Raw genomic sequence first — 26,946 nt, 5'->3', positions numbered from 1 at the left:
TGTTTTTTTGTTATTGATACGAGAACAATGGCTTCCTAACTTTCCAGGAAGAGAAAGACTGTAGTTTCTGTTAGCTTGGATTCCCCATCGATGATGTCACTGGTAGTCAGGTTTCTGAACTGTCCACAGCCCTCCTCTGACACTCAGAAACAAGACCAGGAGACCTGGTTCTGCCAGACCCAGACTTCACATGACGTGTCAGCCTGTGTCTATGCCCATGTATGGACGAAAGGGGGACAGACTTTTATGGCTGGGACACACGTCGTGCTTTGCACGACGTGTGTCCCTTCTATGCCCATGTATGGACAGACTTTTTTGGGGGACAGATTTTTTTTGGGCTGGGGCCGGAGGACAAAGTGACAGACTTTTTTTTGGCTGGGGCCGGAGGACAAAGTGACCATGCCCATGTATGGACGAAACAGGTACAAAGCCTCATGTAAGCCCGACCCCTTGGGTCTGGCAAAAAATGGTACCATGTTATTATGAGTGAGGACCAATTACAGCTATTTGGATTATTTTGCCAGTTACAGTATGTGTATGTACCTCTAGAATATGAAGCCCCACAGTATCTTCTGTAGTCCATTCTAGCCCTCTCAGTTTGTCTCCCCATGGCCTTTTTCAACCAATAGACCATGGCTTCCGTAATCATCGCTCATCACTTTTAGTGTCAACACACCGCAATTTACTATTGAGCTCTGGATATTAAATCCCATTTTCTATTAACTTACTGTCGAGCCATGAGGGAAGACTCATCGTTGATATCTATAGTAATGACTATAAACCTGAATGGATATCACATTACTTTTAGTAGTGGGCAAGATTAGAAAAGATTGAATGCGGCTCGCGGTTCCTTTCCCTCTCAAATTCTGTTGTTGTAGGATTGGGGGGGGGGGGGGGGTGACGCTGCAGAATGGGAAGGGGCTGTTGTGCCAAAGCCGGTGTATGCGAAACATCAATTTGACCAGGGGTCGAATGGGAGGGCAGAGTCAGGCCTCAACATTATGTACAGGTATAGCCCGGTCGATCCCGATCCCGATCCCGCCAGTCCTAGACCACCGATTACCGGTGTTTTGATATTTTGTGAATCGATTTGAAGAACTTAGATTTGATATGAGTTTCTAATAAGAACATGCAACTTGTAAGCAAACAAATACATTTAAATAAACACAGATAACCTTTTGTTCTACCACCTAAGCCCTATTAAAACATTTTCATCAATAGCCGATCTACAAGCTTACCATCTGCCTATTCCTGACAATTTTCTCCTATAATGAGATGCCCAAAATAGGGACACCAGCTTGACAGGGGTGAAAATCGGGACACATCGGCTGCATAATTGCTGATACCGATGTCCTCAAAAAAAGTCAAATAATGACCGATACATCGACCAGACCGATATATATTTATCAGTCGGTCTCTACTTGCGTCAATGTGCTGAAGAGTTCACAGCCCTCTTTTCCATTAGGGATGTGAACCCACCAATCAAACTGAAGCGCAACTTCTGCTCTCCTAGAGATTATACCTCCTCCTGGCTGTGCCCGGTCCCGATTGGTTCTCAAGCTGACATTGACTCTGCACTCGCTCCGGGCCTTGACATCTCACTTGCATATGGTAATGAATGCCCCCAGCATTAAGCAATGAAGATCACAGTACCCATTGGAGAGACAATATCAGACGGGGGTCAGAGGCTAAGAAACCGTTGAAATGAATCAGAGGCTCTGCTCTCACAACCGCGGTTGTTCTACTTAAAGGGATGCTTCTAATCTCGCCGAGCCTCGTTTAACCCAGTCAAAGTCTTCTTGCTGTTTGCAGCGCCGGGGCCACAACAAAAGCCCCCAAGAGATTCAATAAACGAGAGGGACATTGATGGAAATAAATACCTCAACATCGTTCTAAATGGATCTCTCTCCCGCATTGTTTGGAGTGACACTATGATAATTGGCATCCCGGCTTGTGTATGTGCCAGGGCTGTCGGGGGGGCGTATTGTGCCTCATCCCCAGGCAGTCTCTGGTGAAGATTAAAAATCGACTGAGGTCAACCGGCTAATTGGACAAATGTAGTCGTAATGGAAATGAGGATTTATTCTAATATCAAATAATGAGGCTTCTATACTGTCTGCTCTGCCCTGTGCTGAAAACTGACCAAAATAGCTTTTTCCTAAAATGGTAGGTCATCAGAGCAAGTTGCTGGCCATAATGTGATTGACAAATTCCATGCAAGCGTTTCATGACATGCAAATCCCATGAACTGAGATGGCAGGTTAACGTTCAGATTCATATCTTATGAATTATTTATGGAACTAGATTACTACTTCAGAAGCCCATTCAGTCATTTTCAAACCCCTTAAACCAGTGGCTGTAATTCTTTAACACTCTCCCCTCCGTTCGTCCTTTTTTCTCTCTGAGGCTGACCAATTTTTTTGTTGATTGAATACTTTATTAACAGTTGATTGCTAAAAGGATAACACAAAAAGCCCTTGGGGCTTGTTTCCATTGTGGTCCAGACCTGTGTATTCAATTCATTGAGAGCCTGACCGATAGTGGTCTGGCAGCCATCAGCCATTATTCAACTTTTTTTTTACAACATCTGTATCTGTAATTATGCAGCCAGCCTATGTGTATGAGTCACGATCATGCGATTTTATTTTAAATTATAGGTTTAATGTTTTTCAACAGCCTTTTTTTCTTTTCTCTCTTTAAAATAAAAATATGGGTCAAAAAACATTGGTAATCTGTGGTCTAGGACTCTCGAAAATTGGGATAGGCATCGTACCCGAAAATCTGGCATCTGTTGGGCTCTATAATTGACAGTACTGCAGCTGAATATGAATAAATAATTACAAAGTTGTAGATTTTTTTTGCTCAGAGATGTCATAGGCTAACGTGTGTGGGCTTTGTACAAGGCCAGAACAGAATTGGCATGCACTCAGCATTGATGACATGTACAGGGCAGCTCAAGGTGTGGTGGTCTATAACCTATGTTACTTTGCCCCCCCACCCTCCTCTTCCTCTCAGATAGTGCCATGCATCGACCCGGACTACAGCTGCTGCCCACATAGAGGTCACCTTGCCTCTTTTTCACCCCCACTCGCTTTGGCGCCCAGAGGATGCTGGGAATGTGTCGTGGGCGCAGGAAGTTCCTGGCGGCGTCTCTCGCCCTGCTCTTCATCCCCGCGCTCACCTGGCTCTACCTGTCTGCCGGGAACTTTCAAGGTAGACAAAAAAGGGCGATTCATGTCAAAACACTTGGGAAATCTGTTTGCATCCATCATTGTCAGTTTGTGATGTTTTATGTGTGTATGTTGGATGGATTTATAATTGTTCTAACCCTCCTTCTACACCCTGCCGACACAGACCAGAGATTCTGTGAGGATATTGCAAGTTGGCCCCCAAATAATTGGCAAAACACTAAGATTTTATTGATAATATAACATTAATATAAAAGCAAAGCTCGGCCAATCCGTGAAGCCGATGGGTTGGGTTGGCCAATCAGGGAAGCCAATATATGCATGCACACACACACACACACACACACACACACACACACACACACACACACACACACACACACACACACACACACACACACACACACACACACACACACACACACACACACACACAGGTTCATGGAAATTATAGATAGATGCTAGCTAGGTGTGTTGTTTAGATAAATGTTTTGTAGGTTGTTTACTTGTTAACGGACACTAAGCATGTAATGTATATAGATGCCAGGTTTGATGTCTGTCTACCTGTTAATCTTGTTATGTTGTAGCACATTCTTGCTTTGCCTGTTGGTTCTCAAAATTTCATGGAATTTACTCCTAGCTTGCACTTTGTGAGTCGCGCTGGATTAGAGCATCTGCTAAATGCCTGATTTGTCCATTCGTGAGGTATTTATGTCTTCAAGGCGGATGAAACCCTGACGCAGGCTGAATTTGTCATTTTGTTCTCCAGTTCTCCAGTTTGTTCTCTTAACAGCAAAACAAACAAAAACACAAAAATCAGCCTAGCGTTTCATGCCCCTTTAATGGACACAACTGATGCCATTATGGATATTCAAGGGACATCACAAGGAAGTCTGTGCCTTTGTTGTTTAAGTAAGTATCCTTGGGAAACAAATGGTTTCCGAGCCATGTGGCCCATAGGTAAGGAGCCTGTATTGCGTTTCCGTGGCGTGAGGCAGCTTAATGTACAAGTGCACACCCTCGACATGACGCTAGCGTGACGCAGGGACTTACCCCCAATGCAATGTCCCTTGATGCTGAGGGTCAAGCAGGGAGGCATTGGGTACCATTTTTATAGTCTTTGTTATGACTCGGCCGAGGATTGAACCCCCGACCTCCCAGTCTCCAGGCCAACACTCTACGACGCCACAAAGCCACTGAGCTGGTGGAGTGAACACTAACTGGCTCAGGTGCCATTACTATTTGTGACAGCATCTAAATATGTTTCCTTATCCGAGCCACCAGGGCGCCCAATAAGAATGTTTGTGACAGCATAGATGTGCCTCCTATCCGATGTTATGACACTAAGTTTAGCCAGCATGACACTTTGCTTACCCTGAAAGTTTGAGCAGAGCACAGACTTTTCCAGTAAACAAAGTCACCCTTTTTTCCTGCTTTTTTCCTCTCGAGGTATATTAATGAATTACTGAGGCCTGTCCAAAGTTGATTACTTCCCCCAGACCATTTTAATGACTTTGTCTTCGAGGAGTGAAATTCCGTTGCAGTGTGCCATTATTAATTATGATTAAATTGACAATTTTGACTTAGGGGGGGTCACAGTCGCTGGAGTACATGTGAATGAGTTCCCATAATGCAATAGTCACCAAGGTCTGCAAAGTAATTATTTGATTTGGCAGTAAACTCCTGGCAGCAGGGAGTCCTCGCTGTGGAGTGTGATAACTTGTGAAAGGCCCTGGCTTGAAGGGAGCATCCGCTATAGGTGAGCCCTGAATGTGTGAGATGCCCAGGCGCACTGTCCCTACCCTTCTCTTTCACACAAACTCTTTCTCTCTCTCTCTCTCTCTCTCTACCTCTCTCCGCCGTCTACCAATTCCACTTTCAGCTCGCTCCCATTTCATCTTTTCCCTTTCACTCTGCCTTACTTCCACTCCGTCTCTCTATCTTCTTTCTGTCTCTCTTTCTCTCTCTCTCTGCTGTGTGTTTATCTCAGTCTGATTGGGAGCAGAGAGAGAGAGAGAGAGAGCATGATGGTGTGTCTCTGGGGTCTTTTGTACTCTGTCCGGATGAGCTGCACTCTGGAGCTGCCTCAGACACTGACCCTGTGCTGGGAATGAGGTATAGGGGGAGGAGGGGGAGGGGGGGGTACTCAAATTCTGCTGCAGGATTAGATAAAGACTTATATTTCTTCCTGGAAAACTGCACTACTAACGTCTCCTCCTGGCCCCACTAGCACGACGACTATTATGCTGATGCTGTTTAACCCAACACGGTACAGCTGAAATCTCATTTGGTGTAGTTATTATTCATGCAATGAAGAGTTTTCCTTTTTTTTCAGGGTATATCTCGGTGGTACAGTAATGTGTTGACTCCAGTCGGAAAATGAGATGAAATCAAATGTTGTTTTCTCGCCGATCTCCCCGCGCAGAAGCAGATATAACAAACACATCTACATTCTGCCAGCCCTCTCGGCTGTATATACCTGGGAGCTAGCCGCGCAGAGGAACACACAAATACTAATTTCCGAACAAAGGATTCCCCCCCCCCCCCTGAGAGAGAACGACTGTCTCTTTCTCATTAATCACAACTCTTGTTCATTACTTAGCCATTCTGACCTTCTCACCCAATTAATTTTAAGTTCCTTTCAAGGCTCGCAAGTTGAACCCTCTGGGTCTGGCTTTCAGAACCGGAGGAGAGTCTTTCAAATAGCTAAAAAGTGAGAGTTGGCCACTCTGGGGACATCATGCAAAGGGAGAAAAAAAAACATTACCTCTGATCGCTCAGACGTGTAAATGTCTGTGTCTGTCTGTGTCCTCCGGATGACTTGGCCCTTTAGGCGATTAAGTACACCGGGCATCGCCGACTGGGGGATTGCTCAGTTGTTAGCGAAGACTTTGTTCATCGTCCAACAGACACAGAAGGATATTTCTATGTCCAGGGGTGAGGGTGGGGGAAGGGTTGGTCGTTGTATTTCTGCTGCTCTCTGTCTCTGTAGTCTTCACTGGTTCTCAAAGCGGGGGACTTGAGAGGGTTCCTGGGTGTCCAAAATGAGGAACGATTTAAACCAGTGGTTTTCAAAATTTTTCATATCAATGTTCATTATTTATTCGGCATTTGAGCCGCGGACCACCGTTTGATGAGATTTAGACTCTCAGACCCCAAAAAATACCCACAATTCCATGCTGTATTGATGTGGTACCATAGGAGAGATGACAGGCCAACGTTGATAGAAAATAACAGTTCTTCTACATTTTCTGTAATTGTGTAAGACTTCTTGTAAATTAAGTAATGCAGATGTTTAACAATAGTTTAACTCTTGAGAGCGTAAAATGAAACCAAATGGACCCCTATGGGGTTCATTTGGTTTCATTTTACACTCTTAAGAGTTAAATATATGTAAGGGTCCATTTGCTGGGGACCACCGGGAACCCCCTCAAGGACCATTGGTGGTCCCCGGACCGCTGGTTGAGAACCACTGGTTTAAACACTTAATCCCTATAAAATGCTTTGGCTATTCGAGATAACTGATCTATGAGCTCATTGACCTTGCAGGTCTACTATAATAATTTGCGGAAAGTGTTGACAAATCTCTTATTTCTCTGGCATAAAATCTTTACAAGTGGGGGTTCGTGGCCAAATACAAATTGATTTGAAGGTCCTTGACATGATAATGTTTGAGAGCCAGTGTTCTACAAGAGTGCTCTTTGGGGATCGTTTTCGTGCACATTGATACTCCGGGATCGATGCGTCTAGGAGAGTCGTTGTGGAGGGACCATTGTTGGCACCCAGTGTTTTTACAAGCATAGTTGCAAAGACACAGGCTGACATTTGATGCCTGGCTCCTGACCCTCCGTGGTTTGGCTGTGTATCAGAGAATGTTTTACTGTGGTTGTGTGTGTGTGTGTGTGTGTGTGTGTGTGTGTGTGTGTGTTGCTGATTTGGCTGCTATTGCTGCCGGTGGTGTCGGTGTCACGGTTTTACCAAGAGACAGCGGCTCCCAGACAGTGGGAGTGTGTTTATCACAGCCGACGGGGGTGAGAATGAGAGCTCCGACATGATTCAGGGATTTGTAGTTCTGCAGTTATCCCACTGTGATTCAGCTGTGATACGATAGGCACAACCAGAGGATGGAAGCATTATTTCTTATTTTCTTTTTATTTCAGGAGAGTTGGAAGGCTATTCGACTTCCGTTTTTTTTTCATGGCATCAGTAGACACACTACTTCCTTGGATGGTTAACTTTCACACAACCTTGTAGTCGTCCCATTTCTCCGTTTGACTTAATCGCCATCGTCAGAAGAGCCTCTTTACAGCGTCGGGGAAAATTCCCCTGCCACTTGAGGTACACAGAACGTGACAGTTCCAGGCCTCTGTAACTTGATTTAGCCTTGTGCTACATTAATGCCTTCAAGGGAGATGAAAGTCGCTCCACTCAAGAAGTACGAGATGACTTTTCACCTTTCAATAAAAAAATATAAATAAAACGGAGGCTATTGTTGTGTACTACTCGTGCCACTATCCCTTAATGTAAACAGAAACGGAGGCTGCTTGCTGTTTTTTTTCTTTCGAGGGGAATGGCTTCTTGAAATGGAGAATCCCTGGAGAGCTATGGTTTGAGCTGTAATGCATTATAAGGCTTGAAGTGCCACTAGTCAGCAAGTGAAGAGCGGCTGGGTTATAGTGCAAATCTGCGTAGTCATTAAGTGACCGACCAGCGCGGGTGCAAGCTCCTCATTCATAACTTATTTACATTATCCTCATGAATATGCAGTGTGTTGATTGCCCAAAGCAGAACTGCTCCTGCTCCACATTAATTGGGACATTCATGTTTATGGAAACTTCATAATGTCACTGTAGTGAAATCCGCCACCAATGAATCATAATGCTTTCTTTTCCATCCCCCACATCCGCCCCAGATCAACACATAAAGCTCAGAACTCTTAGCAACCCCCCCAAAAAAAGCAATTTGAAAGTGAAACTGAATAGTTCAATGCGATTGACTGCCAAATACAGTGAGAGAAGATCATCAGGAGGAAAGGGGAAGTTGTCAAAATGCCAAAAAAGACTCCAGCACACACACTCACTTGGCTCTTTGCATAAATGAAAGTCCCTGCTTTCCTGAAGGTGGCATACCCTTTTCCTGCCAGATTCCCATAGCTTTGTTTGATTGGCTCGACAGCAGATTTGAACCAGAAACTCATGATGTCATAATAATCTTTTCTGGTTAAAATATGCAGCTGAACCATTTGAACCGGAATAGGGTATGCCACCCTCTGGAAACCTCAGGAGTGCAATTACGCACAGAGCCTATTATAAAAAAATAAATAAAAACTTTCTTTTGTTCATAAGCTATTTTATTTAAAAAAAAATCTCCCAAGTCTGACAAACAAATGCTCAACTTGCATGTAGCAGACAGTGTGTGGGATGTTTTTGCATTCTTAATACAATACTACCCACATAGTGTACAACCCCCACCTCTCTGAGGTCACACCATATATTTTTTGCTCAGTTTGTTATCCACCTCTCTCTCTCTCTCTCTCTCTCTCTCTCTCTCTCTCTCTCTCTCTCTCTCTCTCTCTCTCTCTCTCTCTCTCTCTCTCTCTCTCTCTCCCTCCCTCCCCTCTAATTGGCAAAAAACGATTTTAATGACAAAATAACATTAACACATCCACTGCCAAGGGCTAATCTCATAATGTACTCACCAGTGCCAAGGTGTTTTTGTTGTTTTTTTGTTTTTTTCATGTCGCCATAGATCTTGTTAAAATCCTTAAGATTGAGCGCTACACGGTCTGTTTACATCCGCTAGATCTCCCTGTATCTCCCAGTGAAAACCACGTGTCAAACGGGGCATCCATGTTTGAGTTAGAGCGGATTACGTTAAACAGTGAAATGCGAGGAGAAAAAACTACAGGGAGAGAATTGAGTTTCAGTTTCGTCTGTAGAACGGGAGCGGGCGTGCTCGTCAAAACCGGATCCCAAATAATTCTATTTCCTGTCATCAAACCGGAAACGGAAGTGGATCAAAAAAAATCCGAAAGTGCACCCGGACCGCGCATGCGCGAAAAGACCGCAGCCCGTAGGGCTACGGTCTCGGCGCTTAACAGTTGGATTTAACGGCCCGTAGGACTACGGTCTTGGCAGTTAATGTGTTAATATTAAAAAAGACTATGTTTAAAAAATTGCATGGTATTTGTTCTTTAAAACCATGAAAACGGACGCTTTGGAGATCTCCAAGTGGTCCCTGATCCAGGAAAGGTTGATAATCACTGTGCCACATCATTGTGAAGACTTATGACCACACTGTCCAAATCAGCTGTTGTCATGGCTACCAGATCGCCGTTGGCAGTCCGTCTTTGTGTGGGATCCGTTGGATGAAATGGAAAATAGGGCTGCAACTATTGATTATTTTCTTAGCGATTAGTGTGTAGATACTTTTTCAGATTAATGGAATAATTGAGAAGAATGTTTTATGTTTAATATATCAACAAATTGATTAACTACTTAAAGCAGCACTATGTAACCTTTTAACAACTACTGTATATATAGCATATTACGTCCCAAATGTTTAAGCAATAACAATCATCCTTCCATAAATGTATAGACTCAGGGGGGTCCCTGCTAGGGGCTTGACTGTATTTCTACGTACAGGGGAGACCGTGAGTTTCATCCTGGTATTTGCCAAGGCACCAAGGTATCATGTAGTATCTCGGTAGCCCAACCGCTGAAGAGGGTGGTTCCTTTTTTCAAGCTACTTGGCAGGTGATTGGATGGGACAGTCTGTCTATCACCGTCTGGGCGTGCAAACTCCAACCAATCATATTGACGTGTCTACATGACGTATAGTAGCTGCACCAGCAGGAACTGCTGGCTCAGTTCTTTTGTATACTATTCAACCATGATGAATAGGGAAAGAATTACAATGCAACAGGCGCTTCTCGATGGCGTCACGCCCAGTCTAGCCAATATCCCGCCTGTAGTTGCCACTGATTGGTTCGACTGGGCGCGGGTCGGTGTAAACTCCAATCTCCAAAGACGTTGGCTGCCATGTTATTTGTGTCCAAAGTAGCCACTGATACCCCAAACTACATAGTGCTGCTTTAAGCCCTTAATTGTACAACAGTGTCATGCTAAAATAGTTAAAATTATAGACCTACAAGCTCACAGTGTGTGACATCGCAACGCGTGGTGAGCTTGTAGATTGGCCATTTAAAAATAAGAATTATCATAAAATGAAGCTTTTTCGTCTATAATTACATCCCCAAAACGGGGATTGATTATTAATAGATTATTTTATTAAATTATCATTTAAATCAATTTGTTTGATTAAGTTCCATTAACTGTTGCACCCCTAATGGAAAACATGTCTTTTGCCATCAACCGCGCTAAGATAATGACGGATAAGAGTATCTATGTGTGCCGTCTGTTGACAGGATTGCTCAGGGAAGCGCACAGAGATTGATTGCCATGCACGGCATGCGGTGTCGTGGTGTAATGTAGCATAAATGACTAATGTCCGCCAGCTCTGCAAAATGGCTTAGAAGCCGCCGCGTACAACGCCGATCCAGCCAGTCATCTGGCTACGGGCGAGATCACTGACCGAGTTAGCTCAGTTGTTGTTATCACTACGCCGTGGTGGGCACCCACATCATTCTGTCGGTGTCTGGCGAAGATGGACCCCCGCCCCCTCCTCCCCCTCTGACTCCTGTGGTGAGGAATTTCGTGTGTGTTTGACCTGAAAATCCTGCCTGCTCTTGACAGCAAACAGAAGCTTTGCCCGCCTCCATCTTACAGCGCATGAAGCCTCTTGTTTGCCTGGCTGTCACTGTGCCTCTGTAGCAGATCTTGTCTATTATGAAGCTGTGGGTTCACATTCGGCTTGAAGTGAACTAGGGCTGAATCTTTCACTTATTTACTTATTCTATTCAGATTAATGTCTCTTGCCCAAATGTAATAAAGGCCTTTCCTTCACCATCCACTTTGAGTGACTGGACCTGGTTTTACTATGCCTTTTTTGACATAGAGTAATAATTCCTCTCTCCTGAATCCAAAAGCACGTTAATGTATCAACCAATTGGTGTGAAAACATTTGATGAGTTGTTAACCCCATACTTTTCTGACTGGAGTCCCCTAGGGGTCTATACTTGGTCTCCTCTTTCTTTTACCCCTACACCAAACTCAGATCTACAAGCTCACAACGCATCTTTTTGTGGCGTGTTGTGAGCTTGTAGATCAGCTATTTTTTGCACAATGTTTGCCTATTAAGACATGCCCAGAATAGGGGTGCTAGGGTTCATGTGGTTAAGCCCTGTTTTATACTTTGTCATACAATGGTGTCATGCAAAAATAGCCGATCTACAAGCTCACAACCTATCGTGAACAGTAGATCTGCTATATTTGAAAATTGATTATTTTATAAAATGTTATGACATTTTATAATCAATTAAACTGATTATAAACTGAGTGTTGCACTCCTAAGTTAACCGCTCTCTCACATTTCGGTCTCTCCTCACTATCCAGCAGAGAACAAAGTCATTGAAAAGTAAAGCTCTTTATAAAACTCTTGGCAATAGCCTGAAGGTTAGAAGAAGTAGGTTTTGGTTAGCAGTAGAAGACTAGAGCAGTGGTTCTCAAAGGGTGTCCAGGAGGGGGTTCCAAAAACAAAACAGGAAAACACAAATCTCTTACCCATGGTAGGGATGGGACGAATGCGATAAATGATGTTATCGCGATAATCAAAATATGCTTAAAACTCTTAAAATGCCACTTTTGTTAACCACTTGCATCTCAGCATCCATAGTCTGAAGGGAAGATTGGCCAAACATAGCCAATCTACAAGCTCAATTGCGGGCTTGTAGATCGGCTATTTTTGGAAAAGAGATTTGGTGTAGACGGGAAAAAGTGGTTCACGTACAGAGCCAACTCGGGGTCCAGTGTATGACGAAAGACAATGTGACGATAAAGTAAAATCTCAGCGATATGATTATCGTGAGCGTTTTTTTTTCTTCTTTTTTTTCCTGCGATAAACAATAATAACAATTATCGTTCCATCTCTAGCCCCTGGTACACAATATTCTCAGGTGGGGATCCGGTGATTTGGCCTCCTTGGCAGGTGATTCATGCTGCCTGTCAGGTGAGCATCTGCTGTCACATGACGGATGTTTCGCCGCCGCTCGACAGATGTCACCGTGGCGACCGGAGAGGACGTACAGTATGGGCGGGAGGGGGGGCATTACAGCCGGCGGCAATTAATTCCGCCATACATGAACGCCTTTACGAGCACGGCGTCCAAATAGACGATGAATCACCCCCGGTCCAAGGGGACCTGAGCGGCCCCCCTGTATTTGGCTAAGAGGTGGGGATGGGTCTGTTAAGGACAGCGGGGCTATCAGCTCTCATTATCACCCAGGGCCCTGATGTGACGTGCCCCAGCCATTCCGTTCTGACACACTAGTTTCCATCACCTTGGCCGTGCACATATCTGCAAATAGAGACGGTTCCATGTCATTAGAGCTGTGTGGCAGTGGGCTGTTTTACAGCATGCAGAATTCACACAGCGTGTGCAGTGTATTAGAACGTTTAAAGACGAGGCCCAAATGACTGGAACATGTTATTATATTCATATTATAGTCATTTTAATAGAGCAAGATTTTTTTCCCTCTTTCCTCATTCCTCACTCATGTTTTCTAAGCTATTTTTGCTACTCTATGTAAAAGGGTTTTGTTTTTAATTGATTAAATTGATCTGTTTGATCTAGTGCTGCACCCCCTAAAGAATACATTATAGATTACGTTGTCAAGGTCTTTTGTGGACAAAGAAAACCGGGTAAAAACAGCTGATGCTCAACCCCAGCATCCGTATTCGTTGGAAAACCTTCGCAGACAATAGCATAAGAATAAGATATTTAGTGTAGAGCGAAAACAGAACAGACACTAGTAGATAGCCCTGAGGGACTAAACGCTCAACAACATAATGGGGTTTAAGTGGTTAAAAGCTTCTGCTTGCATGACAAATACCTGAAAAGCCAGATGAATTGGCTTTGTGTAAAAAGACCAGGTGCTGCATCTATCTGCCCGCCCTGCAGACGCCATATGCAATCTGCGAGCGGCACAAACAAACGGCCGTTCAGCCCAGTTCAGTGGGATTAGGCCCAGCAAATCCACTCAGCAAATTAATTACAGCTTGGATAAAATGGAGTCCAGAAGGTGCTTTAGTTCTAAGGGGAGGGGGGTAGGGGATTTAGCAGGCCCTGTGTTGTAGACGCTCCTGTGTGTGTGTGTGTGTGTGTGTGTGTGTGTGTGTGTGTGTGTGTGTGTGTGTGTGTGTGTGTGTGTGTGTGTGTGTGTGTGTGTGTGTGTGTGTGTGTGTGTGTGTGTGTGTGTGTGTGTGTGTGTGTGTGTGTGTGTGTGTGTGTGTGTGTGTGTGTGTGTGTGCTCTCACTGCTTTTAATTTATATCTTGACTGTGACTGAAAACAAAACGGCGACACTTCATTTAGATCAACGCTAGTTGGAAACCGGTCGGTAAACAAACGGAGCCAAGGTCAATTGAAAGATTAGAACAGGCTCGATAGCGCTGCTCCAATTCGCACTCGACTCGGAATTGGAAAGATATAAAAGTTTTCATTCTTTTGGACTCTTTTTCTCCCCCCCCCCCCCTTTTTCCTTGTGTTTTAAGAGGGTGCCTATCTCTACTGCTTTGGAACAACATGTGCTCTAGAGCCAGACCGATATACAGTATCAGTCATTATTTGACGTTTAGAAAGACATTGGTAGCCTATTGGCAATGCAGCTGAAGTGTTCCGATTTCTAACCGCTTTCAACCTGGTGTCCTTATTTTTGAGTTTGTCATTATGGGAGATAATCTTTACAGGTTTAGCTGATCTGCAAGCTAACAACACGTCACATTGTTACACTTTGTGAGCTTGTAGATCGGCTATTTTTGAAAAAGTGTTTGAATATAAGGTTATTTGTGATTATTTATTATTCGTTCACTTATCTTATATTACACTTATCTATGTTAAAGTTGCCTTGTGGGTGGACGGTGGACGTCACAAACATAACATGCCCATATATGGAGACTATTCTGGCACAGACAGTTATAAAAATCCAGTGTCTGTGTCACTGATGATGTCAAGCTCTGACATTGTTCTGTGATATAACAGTCTCACAGAGGTTACCATATATGGAGACTATTCTGGCACGCGGGGTGAATCGCCAAGTGGAAAGTAAGTCGGATATCAGTGGATCTCCCAACAATACTGATAAATCTGCAAATCCCCATACTGACGTCATAGACTGGCCTGGACTCACACACACAGAACTCCATATATGGGCACAAAAGGGACGCAGATGCAGATAACAGAACATTTCATCAAATCTACCTCAAATTGATTCAAAAACATTGAGATCTTTGACCATAATATCGGTCAAAACACTGGTAATTGGCCGGTCTAGGACTATGAAAAGTGGGATCGGCATCGAACCCAAAGCTTTTGCTACCGGTCGGCCTCTAGCGTGCTGCTGCTGTTTTATAAACGACCCGAGTCCCCGCTTAGTGCCGGGATGCCCTTTTCTCCGCCACTTCCCTGACAGTACACATTCCTCTTGCGCTGACCTCCTGGGCCAAAGGGGGAGGAAGGCGGAGTCCCTGGGGTCGGGGGCGAGGGGGGTCTGGTTGTTGATGATGGATGGCGTCACGCAGGAAAACGATCCATCTCCCACCAGCTGATCAATACTGTGTATTAACGGTTATAACGTCCCTCGGTATCCCCAGCTACAATGTTCATAGTTTTCCTATCATGCCTTCCTTAGTTCCCACACAATGTCTCCCTCATGCTGGGTTTCTTTTGTAGCTATATTCCTTCACAGGGCCTTGTAGTGTCCTTAGGGAGATGATGGGCGGGGGCTCTCTCTGGTCTTGTAGTCTCCGTAGGGACCTGGCAGGGCCCTCTGAGATGTTTCAGCAGTCAGAACTCCTCTTTCTTTTAAGACATTTCTTTTCTACAGTAATTGATCTGAGGGCTGCTTATTTTTAGAGCCCTAACAATGGCAGATATTTGGGTCCGATGCCGAATTTGGGAGAGATGTAGACCGCCGATCTACTGTCAAAAAGTGCAAAATGTTCTAATAAAGCGGAGAAAAAAATCAAATAGAGACGCCAGTTTGAAAGTGGTTAAAAATCAAGACACATCGGCTGCATAAGTGCTGATACCGATGCAATCAAAAAAGTGAAATAACAGCCGATATATCGGCCGAACAGATGTATCGTTCCGGCTCTAGTTTTCAGCAGTCAGAGCTCCGTCCTCTCTCTTCAAAGACTTTTCTTTGGGCGGTAACGGATCCGAGGGCTGCTTGTTTATATCTGAAGCAGAGGCAGAGTATAGGGATCGGGCTGGTTCTCCACCAACCTGAGTTATATGCACCGTGCGTGCGTCTGCAGCCCTTGATCTCTGTATCAGCTGTATTGATTGAACGGGCTCTGTTTACTCCGTGGCTTTGAGACACATCAACACTTTGGACCTGACTGCTAATTTGATTTAGACCATGGGCCTTGTATTGTTGTTTTCATCAGGGGAAATTAGTCAAATGTTTTTGCTCGGGCATTTGTAATACAAGCAATAAATGATTACCAGTCAGTGCACGTCTCTCTCTTTTTTGGCCTTTTTTTTGGCTCTGAAGTATCTTTTATTTTTGTAATCGTTCTTTTTCAAACACTTAAACCCTGCAGTATGTATACAGTACTTGGCTAACCGGGGTGCCCCAGAGGTCTATACTAAGTACACTCCTTTTTTTTCTGTCTACACCAAATCTCTTTGGCGAAAATAGCAGATCTAAACGTGCCTAAACTTTGTGACGCATTGTGAGCTTGCAGATCACTGAACGTTCGCCCCCTGAATAGGAATGCAGGGGTTCATGTAGTAAATGATTCATAGAGAAATGAATAGATTTTCAGAAAAATGAATATTGAGCTCCATCTCTCTCTCTGTTTCGCTCCTCTCTCTATCTGTCTTTCCCTCTTACAGTGAAGCTCCTGCCGCTGTCGCCATTGGAACCCCAGCAGTCGTCCACGCTGGTGGGCGGTGGAGGTGGCGAGGAGCGTCAGGCCCTGGAGCTGCGGGTGCGGGAGGTGGAGGAGGAGAACCGGGCCCTGCGCAAGGAGCTCAGCAAGCCCCCGAGGGGGGGCCCGCCGGCGGCGCGGCCCCCGCACGGCTCCTCCGCCGGTGGTCACCATGGCAACCGCAGCCGGACCCACTCGGAGGAGGGCACCGGGGACAACGAGGGCCAGAAAGCGGGCGCGGCGGCCGCCAACGGCTCCGACTGCGTGCAGCATCCAGCCGTGGAGAAGTGTGAGGTGAGCGATAACCTGATGTATGGATTTGATATTGATTTCATAGTTTTCAAAATCATCTTTATCGTCAGGTTTATACAGTAGGTAACATTGTGAGCTTGTAGAACTGCTATTTTTGGCGAGTCGAGTATAAAAAATGATCTGTCCTAATGGAAAGGGGTATCCTCTCAAGTTTTCCTTGTGACATACTGTATCTTAGGGGGGAAGATTTACATATTTACGCACCACAATATGACATGAATTTAAGGTGCTATAAAGTAACGATGTAGTTCAGGGTTGCCGTGGCTGAAAAAGTTATTTACAGGGGTGCCCTGAGCAAAAAAAATGTTTCGGAACCACTGTACTAGAACACTGTATACTGTGTACCGCTGTGTTCTCTCTCTTTTTTCTTTTTTTCGTAACACTTTTAAGATCCGGCTTCTGGCAGGGGAATAGCCGAGAATGAGAATGTCGATAATCTATTTTGTCTGCAACTGCAAAACGCTTCAGTCATAATGAACCAATGAAGGGTGTTTTTTAAATAGTAGTGCAGCATGGGCTCTAAACTAAAAGGATTGGATAGATTATAGGTTGGCTTTGGGCGCCTCTTAGCCTAATCCTCACCCAATTGTGATTATTGGTTTTCTCTTAGGGTATGGTTCCCCAGTCAAATCCTCTGTGTTAATTTAACCATTGAGAGTGTATAAATGTCACCAAATGGACCTATAATTGGTTACACTTGGTTACATTTGTAATGTACACAGTGTTCGATTTGTAAAACTTTCTTAAATACTTAAGCCCTACACCTGTATGCTTGCCATGGACTTACCACCACGATGCTAGATCTGCTATTTTAGCCATTTTTATTATTAATTTAAGTATTATGTATACATTTTGACAAATCTGCCCAAAATTGCGAAGCCATGTTTAACCACTTAAACCCTATAATTTATGTACAAGGTCCACTAGTATTTCCCTCTACTCCAAATCTCTTCGCTGAAAATAGACAATCTACAAGCTACGGTTCTTGTGGTTAATGTGGTTAACATACCGTTTTTATAAAATTGTTAAATTGTGATTTCATCTGAAACATAAATATCAAACATAATCAGACTACAGTACATCCCAAAAGGAAATGCATGTATTTAATACTTAAGTCTGACCGGAAGCAGGGATAACACATACTGCAAGTGGGGTCCTTGGGGGTAGGGTGGGCGGGTTCCAGGCAAGGGGGTCCCCAACAAAAGCAGTTAATGGACGCTGCGAGCTTGTACATCCACTATTTTTGAAGAATAAAAAAAATATATTAAAATGTTTTTTGGAAACTTTTGAATAATTTAGATTTTTTTCTTAACACAAATCTTCTCTTCTGGGGGTCCCTAGCACAAAACATTTTCAGATGGGGGTCTGTGGCCAAATACATCTCATTTTGGGGGTCCTTGACACTGTACCCACTGGCCATTAAATGAATGCTCAGAGGGGGATATCAAAAGCAGAGGCATGGATCCCCCCCCCTCCAAGCAAATCAACCCCTGTTTGTATACTCTCCGAGTGACATTAACACTTTTTACTGCATTCTACTGTGTGCTCCACACCAGTTAATGTCTTCTCAAGAATCTCAATAGAAGTACGGGTACATTGCGTTACTCCAAATATTGATTATAGTGACTTCATGGTGAAGTTAATATTAGGAGTCCCTGTGTGAAATGGGCACAACTTACTTTATTTACGGTAGTATAGCACTTTTCAAAACCCCTAAAGTTAACAAAGTGCTACATAATAAGAACCAAAACACAACGAGCAAAAACATCAATACAATGCTCTAGCGAAGAAGAAAAAAAGTCTTAAGATGTAATTTAAAACACTGCTGACGGGGTTTGAAGCAAAGCATTGTTGTTTAAATTGCCATACGCAGCTGGTCTTTCACACTATAATATGAGTTACTCACAGTACTGCATGAATTTACTGGGCAGTAATATGGCAGACTTCACATTACATCCAATTGCATTATTTGCTAATACAGCAAATTAAATTGTCGAATGCTCATAAACCCAGAAGATCCATCAGAAACCCCATCGATATGCACAATTACATTCCTTTTTTTTTTGTTGAGTTTTTACTTGTTGATTATTTACCTATTTACTTGCCATAGGGTGTTTTCACACATTGACCGTTTCAGCCCTCAAAACGATCTCAAGAATATTTACCGGTAGTTTAGTTATTACACTGGCCCAGGGCGCAGTCCGAAGAAAGAGAAAAAGAGGAAAAATGAGTCTTCTTTCAGGTGAACTGATACAAAAAGAACTCCCCTTACCTTTTCTGTTGTCCCACTTATTGGTGAAAAGGCCCTATAATGTACGTTGCAAACAGCAGAAAGTGAAACATTTGATTCAATTGCTTTTGTTTTGTATGAGATAGCATTTCTAGTTGGCTCATTTGGTATTATAATTTTTTTAATTACACCGTAACAAATCCTACTTTGCATGTATGATGTGCTTGAGTTGTATTCATCAGTGAGCTTACAGAGAATGTAATTGTTAGAGAGAGAATATTGTATGTTGAAGGCCAAGGTACTGTAATTGACAATTACAAAGTTGTGAGGGAATGCATATCTTCGCTGTCGGGGGGAAACCTTGTATGTCCAAAACCGTTCCTTTGCTGTTGTGATTTAAAAGCAATATTTTAAAATAGTGAAAATAGCCGATCTACAAGCTCTGCGACACGTTCTGAACTTGTAGATATGCTATTTTCACTACTTTTGTGCAACACTCTTGTATCATGAAGTAGGGCATTAGTTTACGAAAATAATATAAAAAGTTGAATCTGGAGGTACAAGGTTTCTGCCCGACAGAACGATATAGAGGTTGTAAATGAGTAACACAAGGATGAAAATCACACAATTTAACCACATGAACCCTAGCGTCTCTGTTCTAGGCATGTCTGGGCATAACTGTAGTCCCGGGTTTCACAAGGTGGCATGCCTGTGTCCTGTTCCAGTACATTTTCAAATAGCTTCTTTTGACTGGCTTGCAGAGGTGTGGACTCGAGACTCGACTTGAGCTCGAGACTCGACTTGAACTCGAGACTCAACTTGAACTCGAGACTCGACTTGAGCTCGAGACTCGACTTGAGCTCGAGACTCTACTTGAACTCGAGACTCGACTTGAACTCGAACGCCAATGACTCGTGACTTGACTTGAGCCTTCTCAACAAGTTTAGGGTTTGTTTTGGACTCGAAACAAACAAAGTTTAGGACTTGGACTTTACTTGTCTTACCTGTCTTGACTTGGGACTTGACTTGGGACTCCAGAGCAAATACTTTAGACTTAACTTGTACTTCCAAAACAGTGATTTTGACCCACCTCTGCTGGCTTGGTAGCGGATTTGAACTGGAAACACATCATACCACTTATAGTGTTTTACGGTTCATATTTGTTGCGGAGCCAATCGAACAAAGCTATGGGAAAATGAACAGGAAAACGGGTATGCCACCTTCTGGAAGCCCAGGACTACAGCACAGAGCCTATAGGCGAACATTTGGCAAAAATTGCAGATGCACAGTACAAGCTCACGATGTGTCACAACCAGTGTTGGTTTATATTACTTAGGAGAGTAATATGTTAATTATTACTTATTACTCCTTTGAAAAGTAATAATATTATATTACTTATTACTTGGAATCAAGGGTAATATATTACATATTACTTTATATTACTTTCCCCGCGCCCCCTCGCAAAAGAAAAGACGTGTACAGTTTTTAGCCTTTTAGAACTGAATCCAATTTAATGGAACAATAGAAAACAGTCAACAGTCTTTATCCTTTTAAGTATTTTGCTGCTGCAAATTCCATATTTGGAATTGGAACAATAATTATCCTTACAGGAACAACATCAATCTGAACTGCACACACTGGCTGACTGCCTGAACATTTCTTAACCTTTTCAACATATCTTACACCAGTCAATATTAATTAGCCAAAGTGCAAGGGGGGAGGAGAGAGGAGAGGAGATATAGAGCAGTGGTTCTCAAACTTTTTCATGTCAAGGACCCCCAAATTGACACTTATTAGCCCCCGGACCCCCATTTCAAAAGATATGCCAGGGACCCCCATAAGAGAAGATTTGTTACGACTCTAGCAGTGATTCTCAACCATTTTAATTTCAAGGACCCCCAGTTTGACATGCATTAGGGCTACAGACCCCCATTTAATGGCATTTCTATCACTTGGACCGCAATTTAAATTGTAAAATCTATGTCAATTTAACTCTGAGAGTGTACAAATGGAACCAAATGGACCCGTTGTTAGGGTCCATTTGGTTCCATTTGTACACTCTCAGAGTTAGAGACCCATAAGGGTCCATTTGGTGCCTAATCTATCATTTAGCTGGGGACCCCCTGGAACTCCCTCAAGGACCCCTGGGGGTCCCCGGACCCCACTTTGAGAACCAATGATATAGAGGAGAGGAGAGGAACACCGTTTCCTCTCCTCATCAGCAGTTCGTTTCCCCGACCACCAGACAAGTGACGCAGGGGGACTTCTGAAAGGGCCATGCCGGAAATAGGTTACTTTATTCGGATACAATGCGTGTCACTGTCCGCCCCTGCCGGTTCTCTGAATTTTTATTTTTAAATGGGCTCTGTCATGATTAATTGACCACATATATGAAGTTAAACAACTACATTCTATCGGAACGATATCTTTTAAGTAAATTCCGTGCCTCAAAATAGAAGTTTGAGATAAAACGTCGGAGAAATACACGACGCAGCAGTCGCATACGGGTCATGCACTACGTCATAACTGTGCGCAGGCTGCGTGCTAAAAAAGAACTGATCTGCAAGCTAAAAAGCATCTCTGTTGACGTAGGTTGATAGCTTGTAGATCTGCTCTATTTTTGCATGATGCGAGAACTTGCCTCTACGAGAGACGGAGAGAGAGTACATATTAAATGAATGAATGAACAAAAAAAAAAGACGCTCGTCATCAGTAACGAGTAGCGAGGCCTTTTTTGACCGAGTAATATGGTATTATATTACTGTTCTGGCAGAATAATACCTTACTTTACTCGTTACTGGGAAAAGTAATAATATTACAGTAATACATTATTTTTAATTTGTTACTGCACAACACTGGTCACAACACACTGTGAGCTTGTAGATCGGCTATTTAGTGTAGAGTGGGGGAAAAAAGAATAGACTCCTGAGTCCTGGGGGACCCCGTTCAGTGAAGTATATAGGGATTAAGTGGTTAATAATATTGTATTATGTAGGACAGGCCATTGTACATGTACCAAGAAATGCCAACATCTAATTGTGATATCCCGGTTTAATCCTCTGTAGAACAGATTTTGGGGCAAGACCACTATTTTGCATTTCCATAACGATTAATCATGCGCTTAAAAGAAGAGGGGTCGTTCAGGGCAGATTCCCTCGCCCACACGCTGTCAATCACTAAAGCCCTTACGCAAAGCATGTGCTCTATGGGACGAGCCTCCTGCTTTTTGATGTGCCCTGGGAAGCTTTCTAATCACCACCATTTACATACTCCCCTCTCTATGCCCCCTGCCAATCACCACACCGTACGAAAGCTTGTGCTCTATTATAGCAGTGTTTCTCAAAACCTTTTTCATGTCCCGGACCCCCAAATTAATACTGGATGTATTTGGCTGCAGACCCCCCATACAAGATTTGCGTTCTATGGCAAAATCTTTCAAGATCTACAAGCTCACAACGCGTTGCATTAAGAGTTTGTAGATCGGCTATTTTCTCTCTTATGGTTAAAAGTGGTTAAACTGATTTTGATGCTATGTTAACTACATTTTGCCGGGGGGTCCCTCCGGACGCCACTTTGAGAACCACTGTTCCCGTTCTTGGGTCCTGCTTCTGATGTGCCCTGGGAAGCGTTCTAATCACCACCATTTACATACTCCCCTCACTAATTCTTCCTGTCAATCACACAACCCAGAGCAGTCTATGTTCAGTGTAGTGAGTCCCGGGCCCCGCGGGTGGTGGTTCAAAAGGTGTCCCAGGGAATTTGAATGGGTCCCCATTCTTTTTCTTTTCTTTTTCTCTTTAACTCTTTAAGACCGGGAACGCATCTGTGCGTCATTTTTAGATTTCTTTGGCTATTCAAAAATAGCAGATATACAAGCTCATAGCGCGGCACCGAGTGCCGCACTATGAGCTTGTAGATCTGCTATTTCTGAAAAATCATGAAAAGTTGTGCAAATATTTGAATGTTTTTCTTTTTTTTGGCGGACATTTGTAACTCAAATCTTTGCTTCTGGCGGTTCCTGGAACTAAATATTTTACAATATATCATATATTTTACGAAATATATAATCCAAGATTTTGCCACGAATTGTCACGATTTTTCAAAAATAGAAGATCTACAAGCTCGGCACTCGGTGCCACGCTATGAGCTTGTATATCTGCTATTTTTGAATAGCCAAATAAATCTAAAAATGACACACAGATGCGTTCCCGGTCTTAATTGGTTAAAAGGTTTATATACTGTATAGCTAGATGCATGTATGCTGATCTGAACATTTTAAGAAAGAACACAGTGATGCTCTGGGGTTGCTTTGCTTCCTCTGGCACTGGGAAGCTGTACCGTGTTGTGGGCAAGATGAATTCAACCAAGTACCAGGAAATCCTGGGAGAAAACATCACAACATCTGTGAGGAAGCTGAAGCCTGGGTGCCATTGGACCTTCCTACAGGACAATAGTCCCAAGCATTCCTCAAAGTCCACTAAGGCTTGGTTTCAGAGGAAGTGCTGAAAGATGCTAGACTGGCTGTAAGCCAGTCTAGCATCTTTCTGTGTATGGCTATGCATCACGTTGGCAGCAGGTCATAACAGCGAAAGGGTACTAAAGACACTTGTCATGAACAGTTTGAATAATTCTGAACATGCAGTAGTCATTAAAAGTGGCATTTTATGTTGAATGTAGAGAAACCACTCATACTATTAGTTATGTTGAGCTATTTAAATTGTCATCGTTTGATTAGTTTATTTAATACAGTTGAGAGTTTGTGAATTTTGCCAATAAACCAGATTTGCAGTGGTGGTTGAATAATGCTGTGTGCAACCGTAGTATGCAGTAGATACAGGCAAGGGGTAGATACAGGCAATCTAGATGTACTCTACATTAGGCTTTGTACAAGCTGAGGCAGGGAGGGGACAATCAGAGGTAGATTATAACTGCGGAAAATAATAACTGCAATTGTTTGTTGGCCATCAATTTAGGCTTCAGCTTCTTTCTTTCATGCCATTGTATATGTGTACAATGGAACCATTGTGATGGCACCAATGGATATATAAATATATCATGAATTATCATCATGAATTGTTAACAAGCGATCGATTTTGGTTTCGATTGCAAACTTGATGAATCAGGCATCACTGCCAGTCCTTCCTTGTCCATGTTGTCCAAAAAAAGCTCTTGAAGAAAAAACAGGGGGCAATTGAAGGGGGGGCTTTAAGGTCCGTGCTGAGAAATCCATAGAATGCAGTTCTGTCCACAACAGCATCCTTGCATCCAGCTACGCTCAAGAATGACCCCTGATTGGAGGCTAAGCCTCTGATCCCCACAGTCGGAGCACAAGCAGAGGGAGAGAGAGAGAGAGATGGACATGAACTCCTTCTGGCATGTCAAGCTGAGATAAGGAGAATAGGAGATGACGTTTTGTGCTAAAATTGAAGCTATAACCTCAAGATGCTAGCAGCCCGGAGGCTCCATCCACCCGTCTCACAGCCAAACAATACTGTCTGGCTCAAACGATTCATACCAGCTCATAGTCGCTGTCGGGTAGAAACCTTACAATTTTACTTTTCAGGAAATGGTCATTTTTATTTACCTGTGTTCCAATGGATCGAATGTAGTTATTATCTAGTCTAGACAAGCTATTGTTAATACTTCTCATTGGTTAAATATTTCTATTACACTGCTTGGTTGAATTCAGATTCAGATTTTCAATAATGACCACTGAACTCAATAACAGACTGCTGTCTGATCAAAGACTGGCTCATATCAATCTGCGTTGCTTGATTTTTGCCGTATCCAACATGGCAACCACGTAAACAAGCACAAATTACCACTAAACGGTACACTGTTTTCAACATTTTTTTAAACATTAAGAGAAGAGAAATAGCACAATATTGATTTATTTGATCAACACCTCCTACCAGTGTTTTCCGAGCCAATCGGGTTGCACTGGACGCACCTTAATGCAAATGAATAGACTATTTTCTTATCATAAGAAATTAAATATGGAGATACTGTATGAGGTTTCTGCCCGACAGGGACGTCATGAATTCTCCAGCAGGCTCATGCTACTTTAGGGGCCAATTGTGCACCTGCAACTACCGCTAATATTGAGCACTCATTGACACCACGAGAGCCGTACGAGATGAGCTTGATATTGTTATGGCTTAATGTAAACTCTTCCCTCGATGCTGATGATCAGGCAGGTTAATGAATATTCCAATATGTGATGCTGCTGTAAACACCATCCGCTTTGCTGGAACAAAGCGGCGCTTTGTGCTTTGAGCGGAGCGATCGGTGTGTCCTCCTAATCTCCACTCGCTGAGAGTTACTTTTTCTAAGTCATTTTTGCGCCGGGACTGGAGGCTTAATAGGCTCTATGCACAGCAGCCCTACTGGAAAGAAGTTGGGCCTCTTCGGTACTTCCTTCACAGGTCTTACCACTTACTGAATACTAATTAAGGCTCTGTTCCATTCTGGTCAAACTAATAGCTGATATTGTGCATGGCTCACTGGAAACGCTCTGCTACACCAGTGGGTCTCAAAGTGTGCTCCAGGTACCCTCATGGTTCCTTGAGGGGGTTCCAAATATCCCCTTACAGGTGTGTAACTCTTGAGAGACCCCCAGAACTCTCAGAGTTATGGAGGTCCTTTGTTTGAGAACCACTGTGCTACACTAAATGGAACAGAGCCTTAATTAGTATAATTGGTAAGACCTGTGAAGGAAGTAAGGAAGAGGCCCAATTTCTTTGCAATATGGCTGCTGTTTATAGAGGCTATTTCTTATTCTGGGAGGGAACATTAGCCATAAATAGCAGATCTACAAGCTTACAATGTGTAGCATTGACAAAGAAAACAAGGTAAAAACGGCCGATTCACAACAAAAAAGCGTTTGCGATCGTAGAGCTTGTAGATCGGCTATTTTCAGTGAATATATTTAGTGTAGAACAAAAACAGAAAATACACTGGTAAAGAGCCCTGAGGGACTCAACAACTTATACAGATTAAGTGGTTTTCTCACTTTCCTCACTTGATTTTGTTGTTTCTCAGTCCCCATTTTTATCCTCTCTCTGTCTGTCTGTCTATCTCTCTCTCTCTGTCTCTCTGTCTCTCTGTCTCTCTGTCTCTCTCTCTCCACATCTCCTTTCACGACCTCCTCAGACGATTCACGTGGCCATAGTGTGTGCCGGCTACAATGCCAGTCGGGACGTGGTGACCCTGGTGAAGTCTGTCCTTTTCCACAGGTACAGCGTGCTCCATTCACTCATAGCACACACACACACACACACACACACACACACACACACACACCCCCACACACACACACACACACACACACACACACACACACACACACACACACACACACACACACACACACACAGGTTTATATCACTAAGCTTGTGAGGACATCAATATATTGGTGAAAATATCTGATTATTTTTTTTAACCATAAATCAACCATCAACCAGGACCAGGAAAATAGTCCTCACAACGTCTATTTCTGAAATTCTATTATAAGTATAGTAACGCACACACGTACACGTACACTCACTCACTCATACGCACATAGCTGGTCCACTCCTCTCTCTCACACCAATCTGAATATGTTGCTGCCTCTCACGCAATGCCGCCTGCACTGTTGCCTGGCAACGGCACCCCCTGGTGAGGTCTGTCTTACAAAGTACGGTGGTGCAAGGGGGCTGGCTACCATTAAACTTTTAGACTGATCTCCCATCAGCCCACACACACACACACACACACACACACACACACACACACACACACACACACACACACACACACACACACACACACACACACACACACACACACACACACACACACACACACAGACTTCCAAGCTGCTTATCATGAATGCATCAGCCTGGTAAACATAATCCACCTACAGATGCCAAAGACCAAGCCAACTCATAAGCATTTAAACACTTAACCCCCTAATTGTCTTAATCATTACAAATCAATAGCCAGTCTACAAGCTACATGCGTGTAGATATGCTTACATTTTTTAAACACTTTTTCTGATTGATTGATTGAATATTGATAGTTTGCAAACAGTACGGCACGTACAATTAACTCATTCACTGCCACAATTATTGCTTGCCGTGTTTGCCCACTGCCAGAGATTTTTCATCGAAAAAAAAAAAGTAAAA

At 43.4% G+C, this 26,946-nt stretch overlaps 1 protein-coding gene across 1 annotated transcript in view; it reads left to right on the top strand.

Annotated features, from left to right (window-relative positions):
* The window catches only part of large1 (LARGE xylosyl- and glucuronyltransferase 1), a 122,299-nt gene that overhangs the window by 24,734 nt on the left and 70,619 nt on the right, over window positions 1–26,946 (top strand). Inside the window, exons 2-4 of the mRNA XM_080420667.1 lie at window positions 3,016–3,213; window positions 16,205–16,533; window positions 25,934–26,016. Of these exons, the coding sequence (XP_080276793.1) occupies window positions 3,108–3,213; window positions 16,205–16,533; window positions 25,934–26,016 (518 nt within the window). The 5' untranslated portion in view covers window positions 3,016–3,107. The remainder of the gene's footprint in view (window positions 1–3,015; window positions 3,214–16,204; window positions 16,534–25,933; window positions 26,017–26,946) is intronic.

Source organism: Gymnoscopelus braueri, assembly GCF_963280865.1.
Source record: "Gymnoscopelus braueri genome assembly, chromosome: 23".
NCBI classification, from domain to species: Eukaryota; Metazoa; Chordata; class Actinopteri; order Myctophiformes; family Myctophidae; genus Gymnoscopelus; species Gymnoscopelus braueri.
Note: the sequence above shows the minus strand (reverse complement) of the source record. Positions and strands in the feature narration are given on the sequence as shown.